The sequence below is a fragment of the Mesoplodon mirus genome (assembly GCF_964341445.2).
Source record: "Mesoplodon mirus genome assembly, chromosome: 19".
NCBI classification, from domain to species: Eukaryota; Metazoa; Chordata; class Mammalia; order Artiodactyla; family Ziphiidae; genus Mesoplodon; species Mesoplodon mirus.
The window spans coordinates 62,524,149-62,541,026 of record NC_138995.1 but is presented as its reverse complement, the minus strand read 5'-3'; the positions used below and the strand labels follow the sequence as shown (position 1 = coordinate 62,541,026).

Sequence of the window (16,878 nt, the reverse complement as noted above, 5' to 3'; positions counted from 1 at the left end):
CCCCCGCGCGGTAGCCCCAGGCCCGCTAGCCCATGCCCCACCACGGTGCCTTGGGACGATCTGAACTCCTGCGCCCACAAGGCCAGCCGGATGCCCCCCTCCCTTCATGCGAGGGCCCGTCCACTGCACCCTCCTCCCCGGGGCCACGCCCTACACCCGTCCTAGAGCAGCAGGCCACGCAGGCGGGGTGTGCCACCTCGGGTGTGCCAAGGGCACGGGTGCCCATGCCAGATCGACAGTGCGGACAGCTGGGCCTCCCAAGGCCGAGCCTCGGCCTGGGGCCAAGGGAACCCCTGAGAACTGGAGGGGAGGGGGTTACACACACCGGACACAGAGCAGCTCCATAAAGTAAAATACAACAAAATGTTTAATGAGCAAATTCGTCTTAGCAAATATGAAACTGCCACAGAGAGTAGGAGAGGGACAGGGGCCACGGGGTGGGGGGCAGGTCTGGGGAGACTAAAGAGAGAATCAACTATGTAAGAAACCAGGGAGGACACGGTGGAGAGGACCAGAGGCCAAAAGGACAGGAGCTGTGGTCCTGAAAGGGGAGAGGGCAGGGTATCGGGGCCGGACAACAAAATTCAAAATAGTTTGGCCATAAAATATAAACACGCTATGTTTCTACGGTGGGGAAGGGGAGAGAAAGGGGGCATAAGGGAAGAGAGACTTCCGGGGAGGGGCCGTGGGGGTCCGACCCCGCCCTGCTGTGCACCCCCTCCCCACCCCTTCCCTCTGTGTCTGTGGGTGCATGTGTCTGTGTGGGTCTGTGTGCGCACTTCCCCTGTCCCCTCCCCGCCCCAAACCCCCACCCCCAACCCTTAATCGCTGCCATTCCAGTTGCTGCCGGCTGTCATTCGGCTGTCACTCCTCTGCCCATCGTCTTCAGAGGGGGAAAAGAGGGGGAGCTGGAGGGGGAGAAGCCCCAGCCAGCCCTGCCCCTGCCCTCCCCCACCGCCTCTACCAGAAGTCCCGGCGGTGGTAAGAGTCGGGGTCACAGTATTTTGTGACAACCACTCTGTTCGCGAACTTGCGACCCGTCAGGCCCTGCATGGCTTTCTGGCAGTCAAACACAGAGGTGAACTCCACGAAGATCTGTGGGAACAAGACGCAGGTTGTGAAGACGAAGGCCTCCCGGCCTCCAAGGATGCGCCGGTTCACTCACAGCAACCAGCCAGCGTCTACCCAAACCCAGAACTCCGCGGGAGGGAGAGGGAGGGAGGTTAGGGAGATAGGAGGGAGAGAGGTTTACCAAACACCCTCCAGCACCCCAGGATCAAAGAATGACAGAGACATGCAGAGGCATGGAGAATGAGAGCAGAGGAAGCTCAAGTCAAGAGCCCCAAAGGTCAGGGGACAGGGGTGAGCTCAAGGAGACCAGTCGCTTATGCCGAGTGTCTCCCCTGTACCAGGCACCAGGCTGGGTGCTCCCCCAGCCACCCCAAGAGCCATGGGTGTCTCCCCCAGACAAGGGATGAAGTAAGGAAAGCTGACAAATTAGTATTCAAACCCAGGTTGATTAAAAAAAAAAAAAAAAAAGTGAACCTTGATCTGCTCAAGCTTCTCATCTTGCTTGAACCACCAGTTACAGAAGTGGAGGGAGGGGTGGCTATAACCAGTCTAATTCAGAACATGGGGAGTTCTATAAAACATGCCCCCTAATGCCTCAACAAGCAAAACGGCTTGCAAAACGAAACAAAAGAAGTGACAAAATTGATAAATTTTAAGGAAGTTTGAAACCAAACTGCAGGGTTCCTTATTTTGATCAAAGCGACTGTAAAAAGACATTTTTGAGGCAGTAAGGGAAATCGGAGCATGGCTTGGGTAGACAGATACTGACGGTAAGTTTGTTAACATACCGATGGTGCTGTACGGTTTCAATGTTTTAAAGTCATCTGCTTACAGCAACAGTTCTCAACCAAGGTGAATGTGTCCCCAGGGGACATTTGGCAATGTCTAGAGATGATTTTCATCGTCACAAAGGCATGAGTAACACTACTGGCATCTAGTAGGTGGAGGCTGGGATGGGGCTAGACATCCTGCAGCACAGAGCACGGGCCCCAAAGCAAGAGTGACCAGGCCCAAAACATCAGGAGTTCAGATAGAGAACTGTACTGAAGTGATACATGAGATGTATCTTGTTTCGGGGGAAAAAAGGGGGGGGGTGGGAAGCTGAACATACACAAATCAAGAGTGGTAAGATATTGGTAACCTGAAGCTGGGCGACGGGCCACCAAGACACTGCTACACATACTAGAATATGACTTTAAAAACATTATACTATAACCTTAACTCCGCTATGACGGTTTCTCTCTACTCTTATGTTTGAAAAGAACGATAATAAAGTTTAAAAACAAATCACATAGACTGATCCCTGAGACCAGTCCGGGTCTTTCAATTAGTCCCCCACAAACACGTCCTCAGCCCCCAGGCAGCCCCCAGGCAGCCTCCAGGCAGCCTCCAGGCTCTCCTCTCTCGAGCCACGACCGCACTAAGGAGACTGACCTGTCATGGACGGGGTGTCTCCAGTGCAGCAGTTAGGGGCAAGTAGGAGCACATGCCAAACCCAGTGCAGCCCACCCTCCCCTCCTGCCCCCGCCCCACCCTCCTCTGCCCCAACCCGCGATGCTTTTCCACTGCTCCCTGGCAAGTCTGTCCAGCCTGACACCTGAGCAGGGACCAGGGTGCCTACCAGACCTCAAACTTGGAAGCAGCTCTGTCCAGCCCACTGCTCCCCGCAACATCTCTGCTGGGGTCTCAGGACCCCAAAGCCAGCCCCCAACACTGACCATCATCCCCTCCCCCCAGACCTGCTCATGTCCCCTGCTTCTCACCTGCCACCTCTGCCAGGTCACCAAAGCCAGAAGGCTGGGCATCTCACTGGCTCCTCCCCCTCCCCGGGCACACCCAGATCAGCCACCAGGGTCCCGGCATTCACAGGCCGCTGACTTCTCTCCATCCTTCTGCCTGCTCTAAATCAGGTCACCGTCTTCCACCCAGATGACCACAAGCTGTTAGTTCCCAAAGCTCCAAACATCACACGGCTGTCACCCCCCACCCCTCCAAATTCCCAGCTCTGCTTTGCACTCCATGCCCACCCATCCCCCCACACTATAAGGGGCCACCTCTATGTGCCAGGTGTTTCCCACGTTTAAGACCTTGTGAAGGCTCCCCCCAACCTCACTCGGAAGAACAGCCAGCATGCTTCCTAGCACCCACGTGGCCCCACTGCTCTCCGCTTCACCCCCTCCGGCTACACCAGCCACCTCGCTGCCTCTTACCAGGACCCCACCTGCCTGCCGCGAGAACTGGGTGTCGCTCGGGCTTCACCAGCTCCCGACTTTCCTACCTGAACACAGGGCCCAGCGCGACGCTGCTCCCCTCCCAGCCACCACCGGAGGCAGCACTCGCGCTGTCTCTTAACGTGGGCGTCCCGCTGACCCACGGGGCGAGCAGCCACGCACGCTCCAGGCATCCCGAGGGGGGATGTGAGATGCTGGCACCTGGCACAGTGCCAGAGACAACGTGGCTCAGTGAGCTCAGAATCAGACCCCAGAAATCAGAAACCTAACTGTGGGGAAGGGCTCGGAGCTGCTGCGAGAGCTCAGGATTGACACAGGTGAGCTCAGCAGAGTCCTTGGCAGCCGGAAGACACAGGTGGGTTTGCTGCTTTGGGGACTATTTTTAGCACTTTTCTCCCCCCTCCACAGACAACGCCAAACCACTTACCCAAGATCACATGAAACCCAGGTTCTGAACCAAAGCTGCTTCGATACAGAAGCAAGAGGCAACTCCTCAGCCACAGCAGCACAGCACGCGCGCTGCCTCTCGCCGCAGGCCTGGGCCCCCAGAGGCCCTGCTCTCTCTGGGTCAGAGTAGGGGGTGGGTGTGCGTGTGTGCCCGCACACATGTAGGGACAGGGGACGCTCACGAGAGCGCGCTCCCACGCACCTTTCCACAGCCGGGCACCTCCACGCCGTCCACGGGCCGGGGGATCTCAATGGACTTGACGAGCCCATACTTGCTGCATTCGTCACGCACGTCCTCCACGATCTCCTCGTACTCCTCGTCGTCCAGCAGCTCCTCAGGCAGGACCATGTTCATGAGGCACAGGACCTCAGTCGGGTGACCACCCATCTGCACCTGGGAGCTCATCAGGCCAGGCACTTGCAAGGTCACGGGGGTCTGGTTGATGGTACTCTGTGGGGCAGCAGGGGCAGGGGCGTCACGGGGCAGCTCCGCCCTCGCCCCCTCCATGCCCGCTTCCCCCGAGCCCTCCCCGCCAGACGCCATCCCAGGGAAAGACCCTGCTCTGCCCTTGAAGACCCAGGCACCCACTCCCAGCACTGGCCAGGAAAGCCAGGGGCAGAGCTTAGGACGGCCCACCCAGCACGCCCCCCGGCCCCTTCCCACCCCCCACCCCCAGATGTCCCCTAGCCAATGGAAGATGACGTGCCGGGGGGCTCACCAGCGTGGCATTCTTGGCTCCCACGCTTGCCCTCTGGACAAGCAGCTTCTTATCCCCCAGCTGCATCCCGTTCAGCCCTGCGATGGCCTGCGTTTGGAGAACGCGGGATGGGGGCACGCAGAGGAGAGGTACAGGTCAGAGGCCAGTAGCCTGACACCTCCCCGCAAGCCCCACTACCCCAGAGCCGAACACTGGTAGGGGAGAGGGCAAGGCAAAGGGGTGAGAGCTCGGCAAGAGCTAGAACCGAGGGAAAGGGGCCCCCACGCCTGGCCCTGCTTTGGGCTGGCCTCCTCCCACCCATCCTAAATAAGGGAGACCTCAGCGTGGATACAGAGCAGGGTAAGGGCAAGGACAGACACGCCAATGCAGGGTCCCAGGGCTCACCTGATCTGTGACGTTGATGTCCACGTACTCACAGAAGGCGTAGCCCTTGGAGAGCCCTGTGGCACTGTCCTTAACCAGGTTGAAGGCCTTGAGAGGCCCAAACGATGTCAGCAGCTCTTTTACCTGTGGCAGGCCAAGACGCCATGAGAGTCTGGACGAAGGCTGTGACGGGGGAGGGGCGGGAGGAGACGAAGGGTCTACCTGGTCGTCATTCAGGTAGTTGGGTAAGCCCCCGATGAACAGCTTGTGGGCAGAGTCCGGGACCACGGTGGACACAACTCCTAGGGGGAGAAGGGAGCAGACGGACTGTTGAGTCCCAGCACCAGGTCGTTTCACAGACCCTGGTGGACGTCTGCAGGAGAGGCCCGGCAGCCCCGGGTCAGGCCGCGTCCCTCCCAGCCATGCACCCGCCCCAGCCCCGCCTCGGAGGCGCATCCCGGCAGCACTCTTCGGGACACAGAGCAACCCCAGCACAGCGGCACATCGGGGCCCTGGGGTCAGAGACACGAGCTCACACCCCAACCTGCCACCTGCTGCTGTGTCACCTGGGCAGGTTCCCTTGGCTCTCAGCCTGCTGGAGAGGCATCGTGGGGATACACAACTTCTCCTTCATCCTCAAGCCTCTACTCAGAGCCCTCCCCCAACCTGCCTCTGCTGAGACCACGTCTCCCCAGGAAGCCTCCACGACCTTTCCCTGCGGGCCTGCGCTATGCACAGCTACAGGTGTCCCTAGCTGCTCTCTGGCCTCAGTCACAGGTGACCTCGGAAGAGTCTGCTGTTCGGTGTCCATGAGGGCTGGGACGTGCCCGGCTCACTCAGGGCCCTGGCAAGGCGGGGGCCACATCAGCCAAGCGGGCTTAACGACCACCGTGCGTCCACCCCAATCCTGCCCTCTCCGCTGAGCTTTTGACTCGGGTGCCTGCCAGGACTCAGCCCAACGTCTCGCAGGCTTCCGAAACGTTGTCCTTCAATTCCTGGAGCCTCCCCACAGGGCGTAAGCTACACAGAGCTCCAGAACGCCGGCTGGACACAAAGAAGATAGAAACGTGGACCGCCACCCACACGGCCGGACCTGCTGCTGACTTTGATTTCAAGGCCCACTGCTGCCAGACGTACCACCTTGCCTTCCTCTGCAATCCGGCACCAGGTGGCCCCGCTCCACCTCCTCCTGACCTTGGGGAGGAGCAGGCGACATGGGGGATGGGAAAGAGCCTCAGACACTGCCACTGCGCCCGCAGAAGGGCTCCCTCTCCCACCACCACCCAGCAATCCGGCCCCTGCGGCCCTGCCGCTCCAACCACCAGAGCCCAGCCCCATCGGGGTGGGGCATGCAATCCTCTGAGACCCAGCCTGGGCAAGGAGGGATGAGCAGGAGCGTCTGGGAGCCAGGGCCACGGCTCGAACACTCCACACCGGGCACCCCCAGCCGAACTCCTTCCAGCTATTCGTTTCACGTTCTCCCACCCCTACCCAGAGCACGACAGGAGGAGACTGAGGCACAGGGAGCAGGTACCACCTGAGGTCACAGGCTCCAGGGCCCCCAACTTCACAGGCAGCTCTCAAGGAGCGAAGGGCTCTGCAAGGGTGCCGTCACAGGACACGGGCTGCGGATACAAGGCTGCAGAGTGGCAGAGCCGGGGCTGGAACCTGCCCCACCACACACCTCAGGGAAGCACACGGCACCGAGGGCACCAGAGTTGGGCTCCCTGGGCTCCAATCTGGGGTACGGCACTGAGTGAGGCTCCTCTGGGCCTCAGTGACCTCATCTGTGGAACGGGGAGAAGCTCGCACCCCCCACCCCGAGCGTGCGGATGAGCACGACGGAGCCACACGAGCACTGGACGCGGGCTGGTGGCCGGGCTTGCCACCCCACGAAGGCCAGGCCGCGCCAGCACGAGGGAGCAGCAGGTCAGCGCCTCAGCAACCACAGCCCCTCCGTGCTCACTCGGTCCTGCCAGGGGAGAAGGGCCTGTTCAAGGTCGCACGACCAGGAAAGAAGGATATAAATGGGGAACCCAGGCCAGCGCTGATGCCCACAGTCAAAGCCCCGGGCAGCTCACCTCCTGACGGCACGCTCTGGGCGCCGCCCTGCTTCACATACCTGTTCTCTTCCAGAGGGGCTACCTCTCACCTTCAGCTCTAAAACCTCACCACCCCCCACAAGGCTGCCCTGGACCCCCAGGGGCCAAGCAATCCTTTCTCATACCTGCAGCGTCACCTGCCCCTCGGCAGGAGGACCGTAACCGCCTCGTGCACTGCTGTGCCCCTGGCAGCCCCCGCACTGCTTCATAGGATCCTCCTGGGGGAGCGGAGGAAGCCCCACAGGTAGGGGCCTCCTGAGGCAGAATCGGATTCGCCCCTGAACTGAGGGGTGAGCCTGATCCAGGGCGGGCACTCAGGTGAAGCTAAATTCACAAATTCAAAGATGCTGTGCCTTCCTGCTCCCAGTTTCCATCTCGTCTTTAGGGCCCCACTGCACAGTCAGGCCTGAGGTCAGGGAGCACAGTAGAGGTCTCACCGCTGCAGATGTGGACGTTTACAGTTTCAGGTCAGTCCCCTTTTACCAAGATAAGGAAGTTACCTTCCAGGTTCCTACACTGTTTCTTCTCCAACCAAGCGTGTCTCCAGTTTTATCAAATGCTTCTCCCCTTTAATCCTAAAGTTGACTGTTTTGCTGGAGTGGAAAGGGAAATCGAGATAGGACCTTTACTACAGAGGACGTTTAACCTGCAGCCACCATCACTTTTCCTGCCACCTCCGGCACCCAAGGAAGGAACAGACTCGCCCAGTCACTGGTGGCTGGATCCCCGGCCTCCCTGGGGAGGTAAATCCCAGAGAGGAGGTCAGCCGTAGTAACAGAGCCTGCGACGGAGCACTGTCCCTGCCTCTGCGATGCCTCCGGTTCCACAAGAGAGAGGTGACGGGTGGGGCAGCACGGGAGACGGCGAGGCAGACTCTGCGGTCAAGCTGCGCCCCCCCGGGGTCCCAGCAATCACGCCTCTGAGCACGTCCCTGCTCGCTCCCTGCCTCACTCCCCTCCTCGGTGAGAGGGCGCACCAGCACCTACCGCAGGACTCAAGGGCCACTGCAGCACAGAAGCAACTCAGACCACGCGCCAGTGCGAGTGCCTACGTGCCGATAGATCTTAAACATCTGGCCCCTAGTTGTCACTTGCCGACCCTGTACTACAGGACAGTCACGATGACGAACACCTGATCCACGGGGCACACTTTGGACTGTGCTGGCCCAGGAAGCAGGAGAAGCAGTGGGCTCCTGTGTAAATAGGAATGAGTTAAAACGCAGGGAATTCACTGGAAAGAGACACAAAGGAACGTTCCGTGACTTGATCTGGGAGGTGGCTCCACAGACATACGTGCACGTAAAGCATCAGAAAGTCAGCAACTTCTCAAGTTTTTTTATAAGTTAGAGAAATGTGCTGAATTTACCCAAACTGGTACGGTGGAAAACACTGGGGATGAGCCAGGGACCCAGCCCTGGGTCCCAAGGTGCCACCCTCTCTGGACGCCACCCTCTCTTGACTCCACATCCCCCATTTCACAAAGTGAAGAGCCGATTTCCAAAAGGTGTCCAAAGGTGTCCTTCAGCGTGAAGCCTCAGCCAGCAGAACCCCACGTTCTCAGCCCCCAAGGGTGTGGCTCACGGCTCCCACACCCAGAGCACCCGGTGCTCACCCCGCCTTTGCCTGAGAGCCGGGCCCCCAGCTCGGCTACCGCAGCCCTGGCCCCTCCAGCCCCACAGCGTTCCCCGCCCCCAACAGGGCCCCGCACAGGCCCAAATCCTCACTTCCACCCGGCAGTCAACCACAGGGGTCAGCAAACAGCCTGCAGGCCAAGTCCAGCCCGCTTCCTGTTTCTGTACGGCCTGCAGGCTTTCTGAAAGGTTGTTTTTACAGCATGTGAACGTTACATGGCACCCAAACATCAGGGTCCACATATGTTAAGGCATACGGGACACACCCACACCCACTCGCTTAGGGAGCACGCGTGGCTGCTTTCCTGCTGCAACTGCAGGGCAGTTTCAAGAGACCACGCGGCCTGCCGAGCAAACAACAGTCACTCCCTGGCCCTTTACAGAGGAAAGTCCTGCTGACCCCAGGTCTGCTACGTCACCTACCAACCTGAGATGGTATAGAACACGGCTGCGGAGGCGGGCCCGGAGCATGGGGGTCGACGGAAAATCCACATCAGGCCCCGCACCAGGAGCTCTACTGACCACCTGCCCATCCACACAGGCTCACCCACGCTCGTACTGACCCCGCGGTCCAGGGCTGGGGCCTCTCACTGCCCACAACACCTTCAGTCTGGCCCTGGCTCCGCCACTTACAAGCTATGAGTCCTCAAGCAGACCACAGCTCACCCTCTCTGGGCGCTGGGTGCCACCTCTGCAAACAGGGAGACGCCCAACTCCCAAACATTCGAGGGCCGGATGAGACGACGCATCCCCTCCGAAGCACTCGCGCTGCTTCCCCGCTAGCTCCGGCTGGCCTACAGAGGGGAAGGTGGGCAAGATCCCCACTCACCAGGCACATAGACAGAGGGGTTCTCTGACATGCCAGGCAGGGGCTGGTAGTCGTGAGGCCTGCGGATCTTCAGCGACTGGCCCTGGAAGATGATGCCATCAAAGGCCATGGCCTGTGTGGTCTCGTCCACTGAGCGGAACTGAAGGAAAGAAAAGGAGGTGGTGAGGGACAGGGTGAGGGGCCAGCCAGCCCCCCAAGCCCCGCGGGCTCTGGGACAGCAACCTGGTAGAGAACGGACTGCAGAAGGGCCCAGTGGGGACAAGGGCTGCTGCAGACGGGCTGGGCCTGACCCCACCACATGCCCGGCTCACCTCTAAGAAGGCAAAGTTCTTGTCCTGGTTAATCTGCACTGCCAAGACGGGATTGCCGGGGGCCTGCGTCAGCCCCCCCAGGCGCATCTGGGCGTTGAAGAAATCCATCATGGCCTCCTGCAGAGGGAAGAGGAGACAGGGGGGGGCGGGGGAAGGGAGGTGGAGAGAGGAGGGGAAGGGTGAGAGAGGGAGACACAGAGGGGTTTGGGGGTAAGGGGAGAGGGATGGTGGGGCGGGGGGGAGGGAAGGGAACAGTGGAATATGGGTGTGGGCATAGAGATCAACAGTAGGAACAAAAGCAGGAGAAAGATCAGAGAAGGGGGGGGGGAGGCAGCAGCAGGAAACAGCCGGGGGCCAGGAGGCGGGCCAGGAGGTGTGGAGAGAGCCACGGGGCCCCGACCAGGGGGAAAGAGAAAGATTGCTCAAGAAAGACGCGGCAAACGACAGGGAGAGGCAGAAAGAACAGAAAACAGGACGTGTGAGAAAAAGAAACATCCGATGGCGACAGCAAGACAGAAATGGCCGGAAAGTGGACAAGCAGCAGCAGGCAGGACACACAGGAAACCCGAGTGAGTGAGTTGAGAGAGAGAGAGACAGAGACAGAGAGAGAGGAGCAAAGGGATGGAGGAGAGAGGCCGGGAGGCGGGGAGCGCAGGGCAGAGGGTCGGGGAGGAAGGGCGGGCGGGAGGGGAGGAGAAAAGAGTGATGTGGAGGAATCTGGCCCTGGAGTCCGGGGGCTGGTTTATCAAATGTAGCAAAGTGCAGGTTGAGAAAGTCAGAATGGACCTTACTTGCCTTCGACGACGGTAGCAAACTTTTTGTTGCTACGAGGGATCTCAGCCCCACAATATTTCACTTTAAAGAGAAATGGAAACAACTCTTTGATCTCGGGATTCTCAGGGGGTGCCACGGGAAGGGGTGGGGGAGAGGGGAAGGGGAGAGGAGCGGTGGGGAAGGTGGGGGGAGGTCGGGGCGATCAAAAATAAAAGAACAGCGACCATGGGAGGGTTGTGGCGAGAGGATGGGGGACACAGGCGGCAGAGAACAAGAGGCGTGTCAGAAACACTGAGGGGGAGCGTGCGTGTGCGTGTGCATGTGCGTGTGTGCGTGTCCGAGTCTCCCTCTCTGTCTCTCTCCACACGGATTCGGATTCGTGGATTCGTAGGTACGTTACGTGTGTGCCTGCTCTCTGGGTTGCTGGAGGAGGTTGGGAAAGGGAGACGGGAGAGGGAAAGGAGGGAGGGGAGGGCCACCCCCAGCCCGGCCCCTGGCTGGCTCAACTCCATCGGTCCGTCTGGGAGGGGGCCGGGGGGTCTTGCAGGAGCAGAGTCTCACCCGTGCAGGTTGGGGGACGGAATGGAGGGAAGGGGAGGAACAGGTGGGGGGACAGGGAGAGGCAGGGGCGGGGGGGGCAGGGGGAGGGCAGTACCTCAGTGATGCCGAAGGGGATGTTGCCCACGTAGAGGCGCCGGGCCTGTCTGGTCATCTGGCTACCAACCACGGGCACCGGCGTCGGGGTCACAGCCAGACCGTCGGGGGTCATGGTGGGGAGAAGGGCGGTGGCTGGAATCTGACCGGCAGCTTCAAAAGGAAGAGACGAGCATTAGAAGACGTCAGGGGCCCGTGGAGCGGCTCAGCAGCAGCGCCCTCCCAGACATGGGCAAACACCGCCTCTGCGAAACCAGGTCTGTTGACAGCTTCATCCCTGCTGTCAACTTCAACAGTACGGGCTGTTGTCAAGGGGCTTCAAAAGGCAGAGGCCAGAAAACCCAGGGTGCAAACCCCATCCGCCACCCCCCCAAAACCGAGGCTGTGCTTCCTGACCACCCCAGTATACAACCACTCCAGCTCACGAGAGGGTGAGGGGGCCAGAGGACCAGCGGGTGCAGGACGGCGGCCGGAACCTACCTTGCATGGCCTTGTACTGCATGGGGGTGATGTGCTCGAAGCCGGGCGGTGGCACGTCCCAATATTTACGGACCTTCTTCTTCTTCTCGTGGCGGGGGGAACGACTGGGGGAGGGGGGAGGGGAGAGCGGGGCAGGGCGACCTCAGTCTGACCAAAGGTGGGCCTGCAAGTCCCCCCAGGTTCCCCTCGGCTCCCCCGCCCAGCTCGGCTCTCTCCAGGAGGGAGAGGATCCGGGTCAGGGCCGTGCCCAGGCCCGGGGAGGGTGCTATTGCAAGGCAGGCGGGCTCTCCCCAGTGCTCAGGCCGGGGCTGGACGAGGACAGGGCAGGGTACACAGCGGGGAGGGAGGCGGAGGGAACGGACGTCGGGGCGGAAGGGGCAGGAAGAGAAGCTCACATCAGTCCACCGTGCTCCTCTTTAGCGCCTCTGGTCAAAGGTTTGCTGGGGGGTGGGAGGGAAAGGTGTGGGGAGGGGTGACTGGGGACCCTCGTCTTCCCCACACACCACACCCCCCAAGACCGCTGAGCCCAGGGCTGGGGCAGGGCCGAGGTGAACAAGCAGCGGGCAAACGCCCTCGGCCCTGCCGTTTCCCCCGCGCCCCCCACCCCCAAGCAAGAGGAAGGGAGGAGGGGCCAGACAGACCACTTTCTGGCTGGAGAGACTGAGGTGGGAGGCGGCAGGACTTGCACCTGTCCCGCCCTTCCTCACCCAGGGGGCAGAGAGGACAGGGGGCGCCTGGGGAGGGAAGAGGCGTTAGAGCGGAAACCGCCGGCCCCCTCCCAGGGCGGCACCCCGCAGACCCGCACAGTGGGCACCAGAGGGCCGGCAAGAGGAGGGAGCCCCTCACCGAGGGACAGACACAGCGGCTCCCTGTCACCAGACTCGCCTTGGAGATAAAGAACCTGCCGCACCAGCGACCCACCAGAAACTGAAGGAAACCCCAGGAACAGGGAAGAAACTGATTCAGACAGATAAGCAGCAGCGCCTCCCCCAGGTGCACGCGGAGAGGAACCAGCCCCGGAGCCCCTGGACGCAGCCGCCCGCTCCCCGCCCTGGTACCTTCGGCGCCGCCTGTCCCGGGAAGCGCTGCGCTGGTCCCGGTTGCGCCGGTCCCGGCTGCGGCTGCGGCGCTTGCGGTCCCGGCTTCGAGACCGGCTGTGGCTGCGCTTCCGGTGCCGGTTCTCCTTGTCACGCTCTGGGCAAGGCGGGGGAGAGGATGAGCTGAGGGAGGCCACGGCCCAGCCCACCCGCGCACTGGTGGCTTCGCCCCAGCCCCAGGGAGGCCACCCCCAAGGGGAAGGGGCTTGATGGAGGAAGGGAGAGCAGGCTTCCTGGGTCCACACGTGAGTCCAAAGACCCTCGGGACCGGGGTGGGAGCTGGTTACCTGAGGGGACAGGGCCTGGAAGTGCCCCCGGGGTGTAAGGTACCTGAGGATGCTCAGGAGGAGCTGGGGAGCCAGAGAAGACAGAGGAGGCTGGCTCCTGGTCCCCCTCGAGGGCTGAGGGGCCTGACCCCAGGGTCGTCCCTGAGAGGGGCAGGGCTAGAGGCTGGGGAATCAAGAGACCCAATGATGTTTTCCTGAAGGGACCCAGCAACCCCTCAGGAGACCTCCTCAACTAGCTGGCCCCCACAGCCCCACCATCAGGCCCCGGGTCAGGTGCCAGGCAGGACCCGCTTCGCAGAGAAGCAGGGAAACCCAACCCATCCCCACCCCACCAGCTGAACAATGCAGGACACCCACCTCCAGGAAGGCGTGTCTTTCAGAATCTGGGGGGGGAGGCGCCCGCCCACTACCCCCCATCCCCACACTCCCTCAGAGCCAAGGACAGCAGGAGCTGGGGCGGGGGCTTTCTCCAGAGCTCCCCTTGGCGCCTTCAACCTCCCCCCACTCGCCTTGGGGGCGGCGCCTAGGAACAAGAGCACAGCCTTCCCAGCAAAGCACAGAAACCTCGGCTCCCAGCAGACCTCTCCCCCTCTGAAGGAGGTACAGCTCCTGCACCACGCTGTTTGTACTCTATTTCCTCGGTTCAAAGACGCCACTGATTCCTCAACTATCCTCGACTACCCCTCAAACACGTGTTAACTTTACCACGTGTCTGGGGACAGGGCGGCGGGTGAGGGTGATGGAAATAATAAGAGAATGCCATGGACTTCACTACAACAGAATAAACCTGCATCCACCTTAAAAGGAAAAAACGTTGTAGCAAACGTTGGAATGCCGCCTAAAACCATATTCTGTGCTAGTTTTACTTGCACTCAATCCTTACTGTTACTTTGGGAAAACACTGGGGAGGAGGCCTTGCTCACTTAAGAGATGAGAAACCTAAGGCGCAAGGAGACCACGTGACTTACCCATGGCCAAAAAGCATGGAAATGGTGAACCCTGAAATGACAGCTAAGGCAGCTAAGCAGCGGAAAACACTCCGAAAACACCCTAGGGCCTGGAACCACTAACGACAGTGGGATTGCCCCCTTGAAGATGAAAAGACTAAACATAAAAAATAAATTGAAAGCTGGCAGCTGAAGGGGACAGGAGGGAACGGGCAGACAGTGTGAAGCCAGAGGTAAGCACAGAGCCATGGCACGGGGCCCGGGGAGGAGCCCTGGCCTGAGGCTTTGGGCCTCTGGCTCCACACTTGTGAGATGGGCAGGCTGTGAGCAGGAGACCCTTTCCTGTGGCTTAGGCTCTAAAACAGACAAGCAGGGAGAGAGCGACGAACACAGAGGAAGCAGTGGCACCTGCTGGGTGCCTGGGACACAGAAAAGGAAATTAATTCCCCGGAGATGCAGACTGACACTTGGAGGAAGCGGGACCGCAGAGACAAAGACCCACAGGCACAAAGACCCATGGGCAGAGCAACACATGGGCAAAGCTTCCCCTTGAGGCAAGAGTAACACCCGCCCCCAACACACCCACCGATACAGCACAGATCAGATCAGAAGAGGGAGCTACGGTTGCTCAAAATGCTGTGGCCACCTTGTGGTGGGAACAACTCCACCAACCCAAGGGACATGCCCCGGGCTGAGGGCCTGGCCCCCCAGTACCAGTGGGAACACCCAGGGAGAAAGCAGGCAGCACACCTGCAAGTGCCCCCAAGGAAGGCTCCATCAGTTCCACTTGGCTGTCCAGCTTAGTGGAACATGGCTTTGCAGCCAGGCAGACTCAGGATCGGTTTCAGCTTTTCTGCATAAAACCATGCAACAGCAACCAAACCTTTAAACCTCATTTTCCTCTTCTTTAAACGAGACTCACGCTTACCCCCAGGTGTGGGACCTGGCGGAAGGACGTCTGGAAAGCAACGTTCCCTGCCCTTCCCCGTCTCTAACACCACCTCTGAGTGAGCTGAAAACCTGCCTCCGGACTTCCTCCCTAAGTGAGAAATTTCACTAGGAATTCTTTCACAATAAAACATATCACTAATCGGGCACTTAACGTAGGCCAACCCCCACGCCACACACTTTACGTATGTTGCCCCATTTAATCTCAGCTCTGCCTCTGATCAGCTGAAACGTGGGAAAGTTTTTACTTTCTGAGCCTGTTTCCTCCTCTGCAAAGGGCAGGAAATCACTTCAGCCTCATAGAGCTGGTACAAGATCCACTTAGAAAATCAGCAGAAGAGTTTAACAAAGTGCCTGACACATGCTCAAAGTTTACCTGCAACTATCATTCCTATCATCCCTGTTTATTCCAACATCCCAACGACAAAAACAAACAAAAAAGGTCACCCTACACACACAAAGAAAATAAGCACACAGCTAGTGAGCAACGAAGTAGGTACTAGAACCCAGGTCTGCTCACCTCCAAAGCCTGTGCTGTTAAGCGGTACATCATGGACGTACAGACACCCCGTGGGCACCCCGAAACGTGACTTCTTGTCTCCTAATCCAGCCACCCACCCCCTACCCCACTCTAGGCTGGGCCGAAAGGGGAATCCCAGCGCCCCATGGGGCCCTTCGAACACAGGTAGCTTAAGCCTCAAGCCTACCACCTTCCCTCGGCCTAAGCTTCCTCACTCTCAAATAGGAATAAGAAGACAAGAGAAACCTGTTAACTATCTAACGCCTCTCTCAGTGCTAACATTCTTGGGGCCCCCAAAGTAATCAGCATTATCACGGCCCCGTGCTTGGACTCGGCGTCACCCGAGGGGGACGTGCCTCCCACCCTCCCGACTGAACCAGGTCTCCCTACTCGCTCAGCCTCAGTCTCCTCCCCTCCACACTGAGATTTACGAGGCTGAGTCTAGGTGTCCCGAGCTGCGATCCTACAGGACGTGGGGTGTGCCTCTCTGCCTAGGGAGCGATGGGACGCAAACATTCCGCACTGTGATCGCCGGGAGAGCCAGAGCCCCGAGGAAGGGGTACAGGCGTGCGGGAGGAACACAGAGCACGCACAATGCGGCCTCTTCCACAAGCGCCGACCCTGGCGCCCCACGGCAGCGGCCCGGCGTGACACTGGCGGCCGGTCCGCAGGACTAGGCGCAAAGGGCGGCGGTGCTACAAGCGCCCCCCCGCGCGTCCCGGCCCGCGCGCACGTGAAGGGGGGCCCACAACGGCCATTTTGGAACAAAGGGGGCGTGGAGACCCGGGCCGCGGGCCCGGCCGGAAGCGGAAGTGCCAAGGCAGCGGGAGAAAAGGAGGAGTTGCGACACCGAATCTATATAATCTATATAATCTCCTTTCCAGATTAAAAAAATCTAAATCCTCGAGGGGACACCCGGCGAGCCCGCCGCGCGTGCCGGGGACCACGTGGGGCGCGGAAAAAGGAGCGCATGCGTCCGGACCTGAGCCCGCCGCTCCCTCCCCTCCCCTCCTGCGCGGCTGCACGCCGGAAGGTCACGTGAGCGAGGCGCGCGCCGCGGGACTTGGTGGGGGGGCGCCGCGCGGCCCTGAGAGGAGGGGGAAGCAAAGAGGAAAATGGCGGGGGACACGGAGAGAAGCCAAGAGTCACCCCTCCCGCCGTCCCGCGCCCCCGGTGCCCTCACCTTGCTTATTCTCGTTGAGCTGCCGCTCGAACTCGTCGAAGTCCGACATGCTGAAGCGGCCGCGTAGGGCCCTGTGGAGCTCTCGCCTCGCCTTGCCGCGCGCCCGCTCCGGCCGCTTCGGCTACTTCCGCCGCTTGCTTCGGCTACTTCCGGCCGCCGCCGGCGCTCCACCGCCCCCTACCTAATCAAGCCCGGGCCGCCCGCCCCGCCCAGGCTCCGCCCCTCTCCCCGCCTGCGCGCCCGCGAGGTGCCCCTCCCCCCCGGGCCTGGCTCCGAAACGCGTCG

At 60.5% G+C, this 16,878-nt stretch overlaps 1 protein-coding gene across 2 annotated transcripts; it reads right to left on the bottom strand.

Moving 5' to 3' along the window:
* Positions 1-349: 349 nt before the first annotated feature.
* Positions 350-16,792, bottom strand: U2AF2 (U2 small nuclear RNA auxiliary factor 2). Of its 2 annotated transcripts, none has more exons than XM_082605963.1 (12): positions 16,594-16,792; positions 12,670-12,805; positions 12,007-12,051; positions 11,612-11,715; positions 11,133-11,284; positions 9,704-9,820; positions 9,393-9,531; positions 5,054-5,133; positions 4,853-4,975; positions 4,457-4,555; positions 3,952-4,200; positions 350-1,095 (listed from the first exon to the last, which is right to left on the bottom strand). In XM_082605963.1, the coding sequence occupies exons 1-12, from the start codon at positions 16,640-16,642 to the stop codon at positions 961-963; spliced, it is 1,428 nt and encodes a 475-aa protein (XP_082462089.1). In that variant the 5' UTR covers positions 16,643-16,792; the 3' UTR covers positions 350-960. The 2 variants fall into 2 exon arrangements, with proteins under 2 accessions (XP_082462089.1, XP_082462090.1); XM_082605964.1 differs by having other exon boundaries at positions 4,469-4,555.
* Positions 16,793-16,878: the final 86 nt, after the last annotated feature.

Excerpts from the sequence above, each read along its gene's own strand:
- U2AF2 (XM_082605963.1), bottom strand. The coding sequence starts at position 16,642 with ATGTCGGACTTCGACGAGTTCGAGCGGCAGCTCAACGAGAATAAGCAA. Across the intron at positions 11,716-12,006 it reads GAGGAGCACGGTGGACTGAT|TCGTTCCCCCCGCCACGAGA; the intron begins GTGAGCTTCTCT and ends CCCCTCCCCCAG. Across the intron at positions 1,096-3,951 it reads AGGTGCCCGGCTGTGGAAAG|ATCTTCGTGGAGTTCACCTC; the intron begins GTGCGTGGGAGC and ends TTGTTCCCACAG.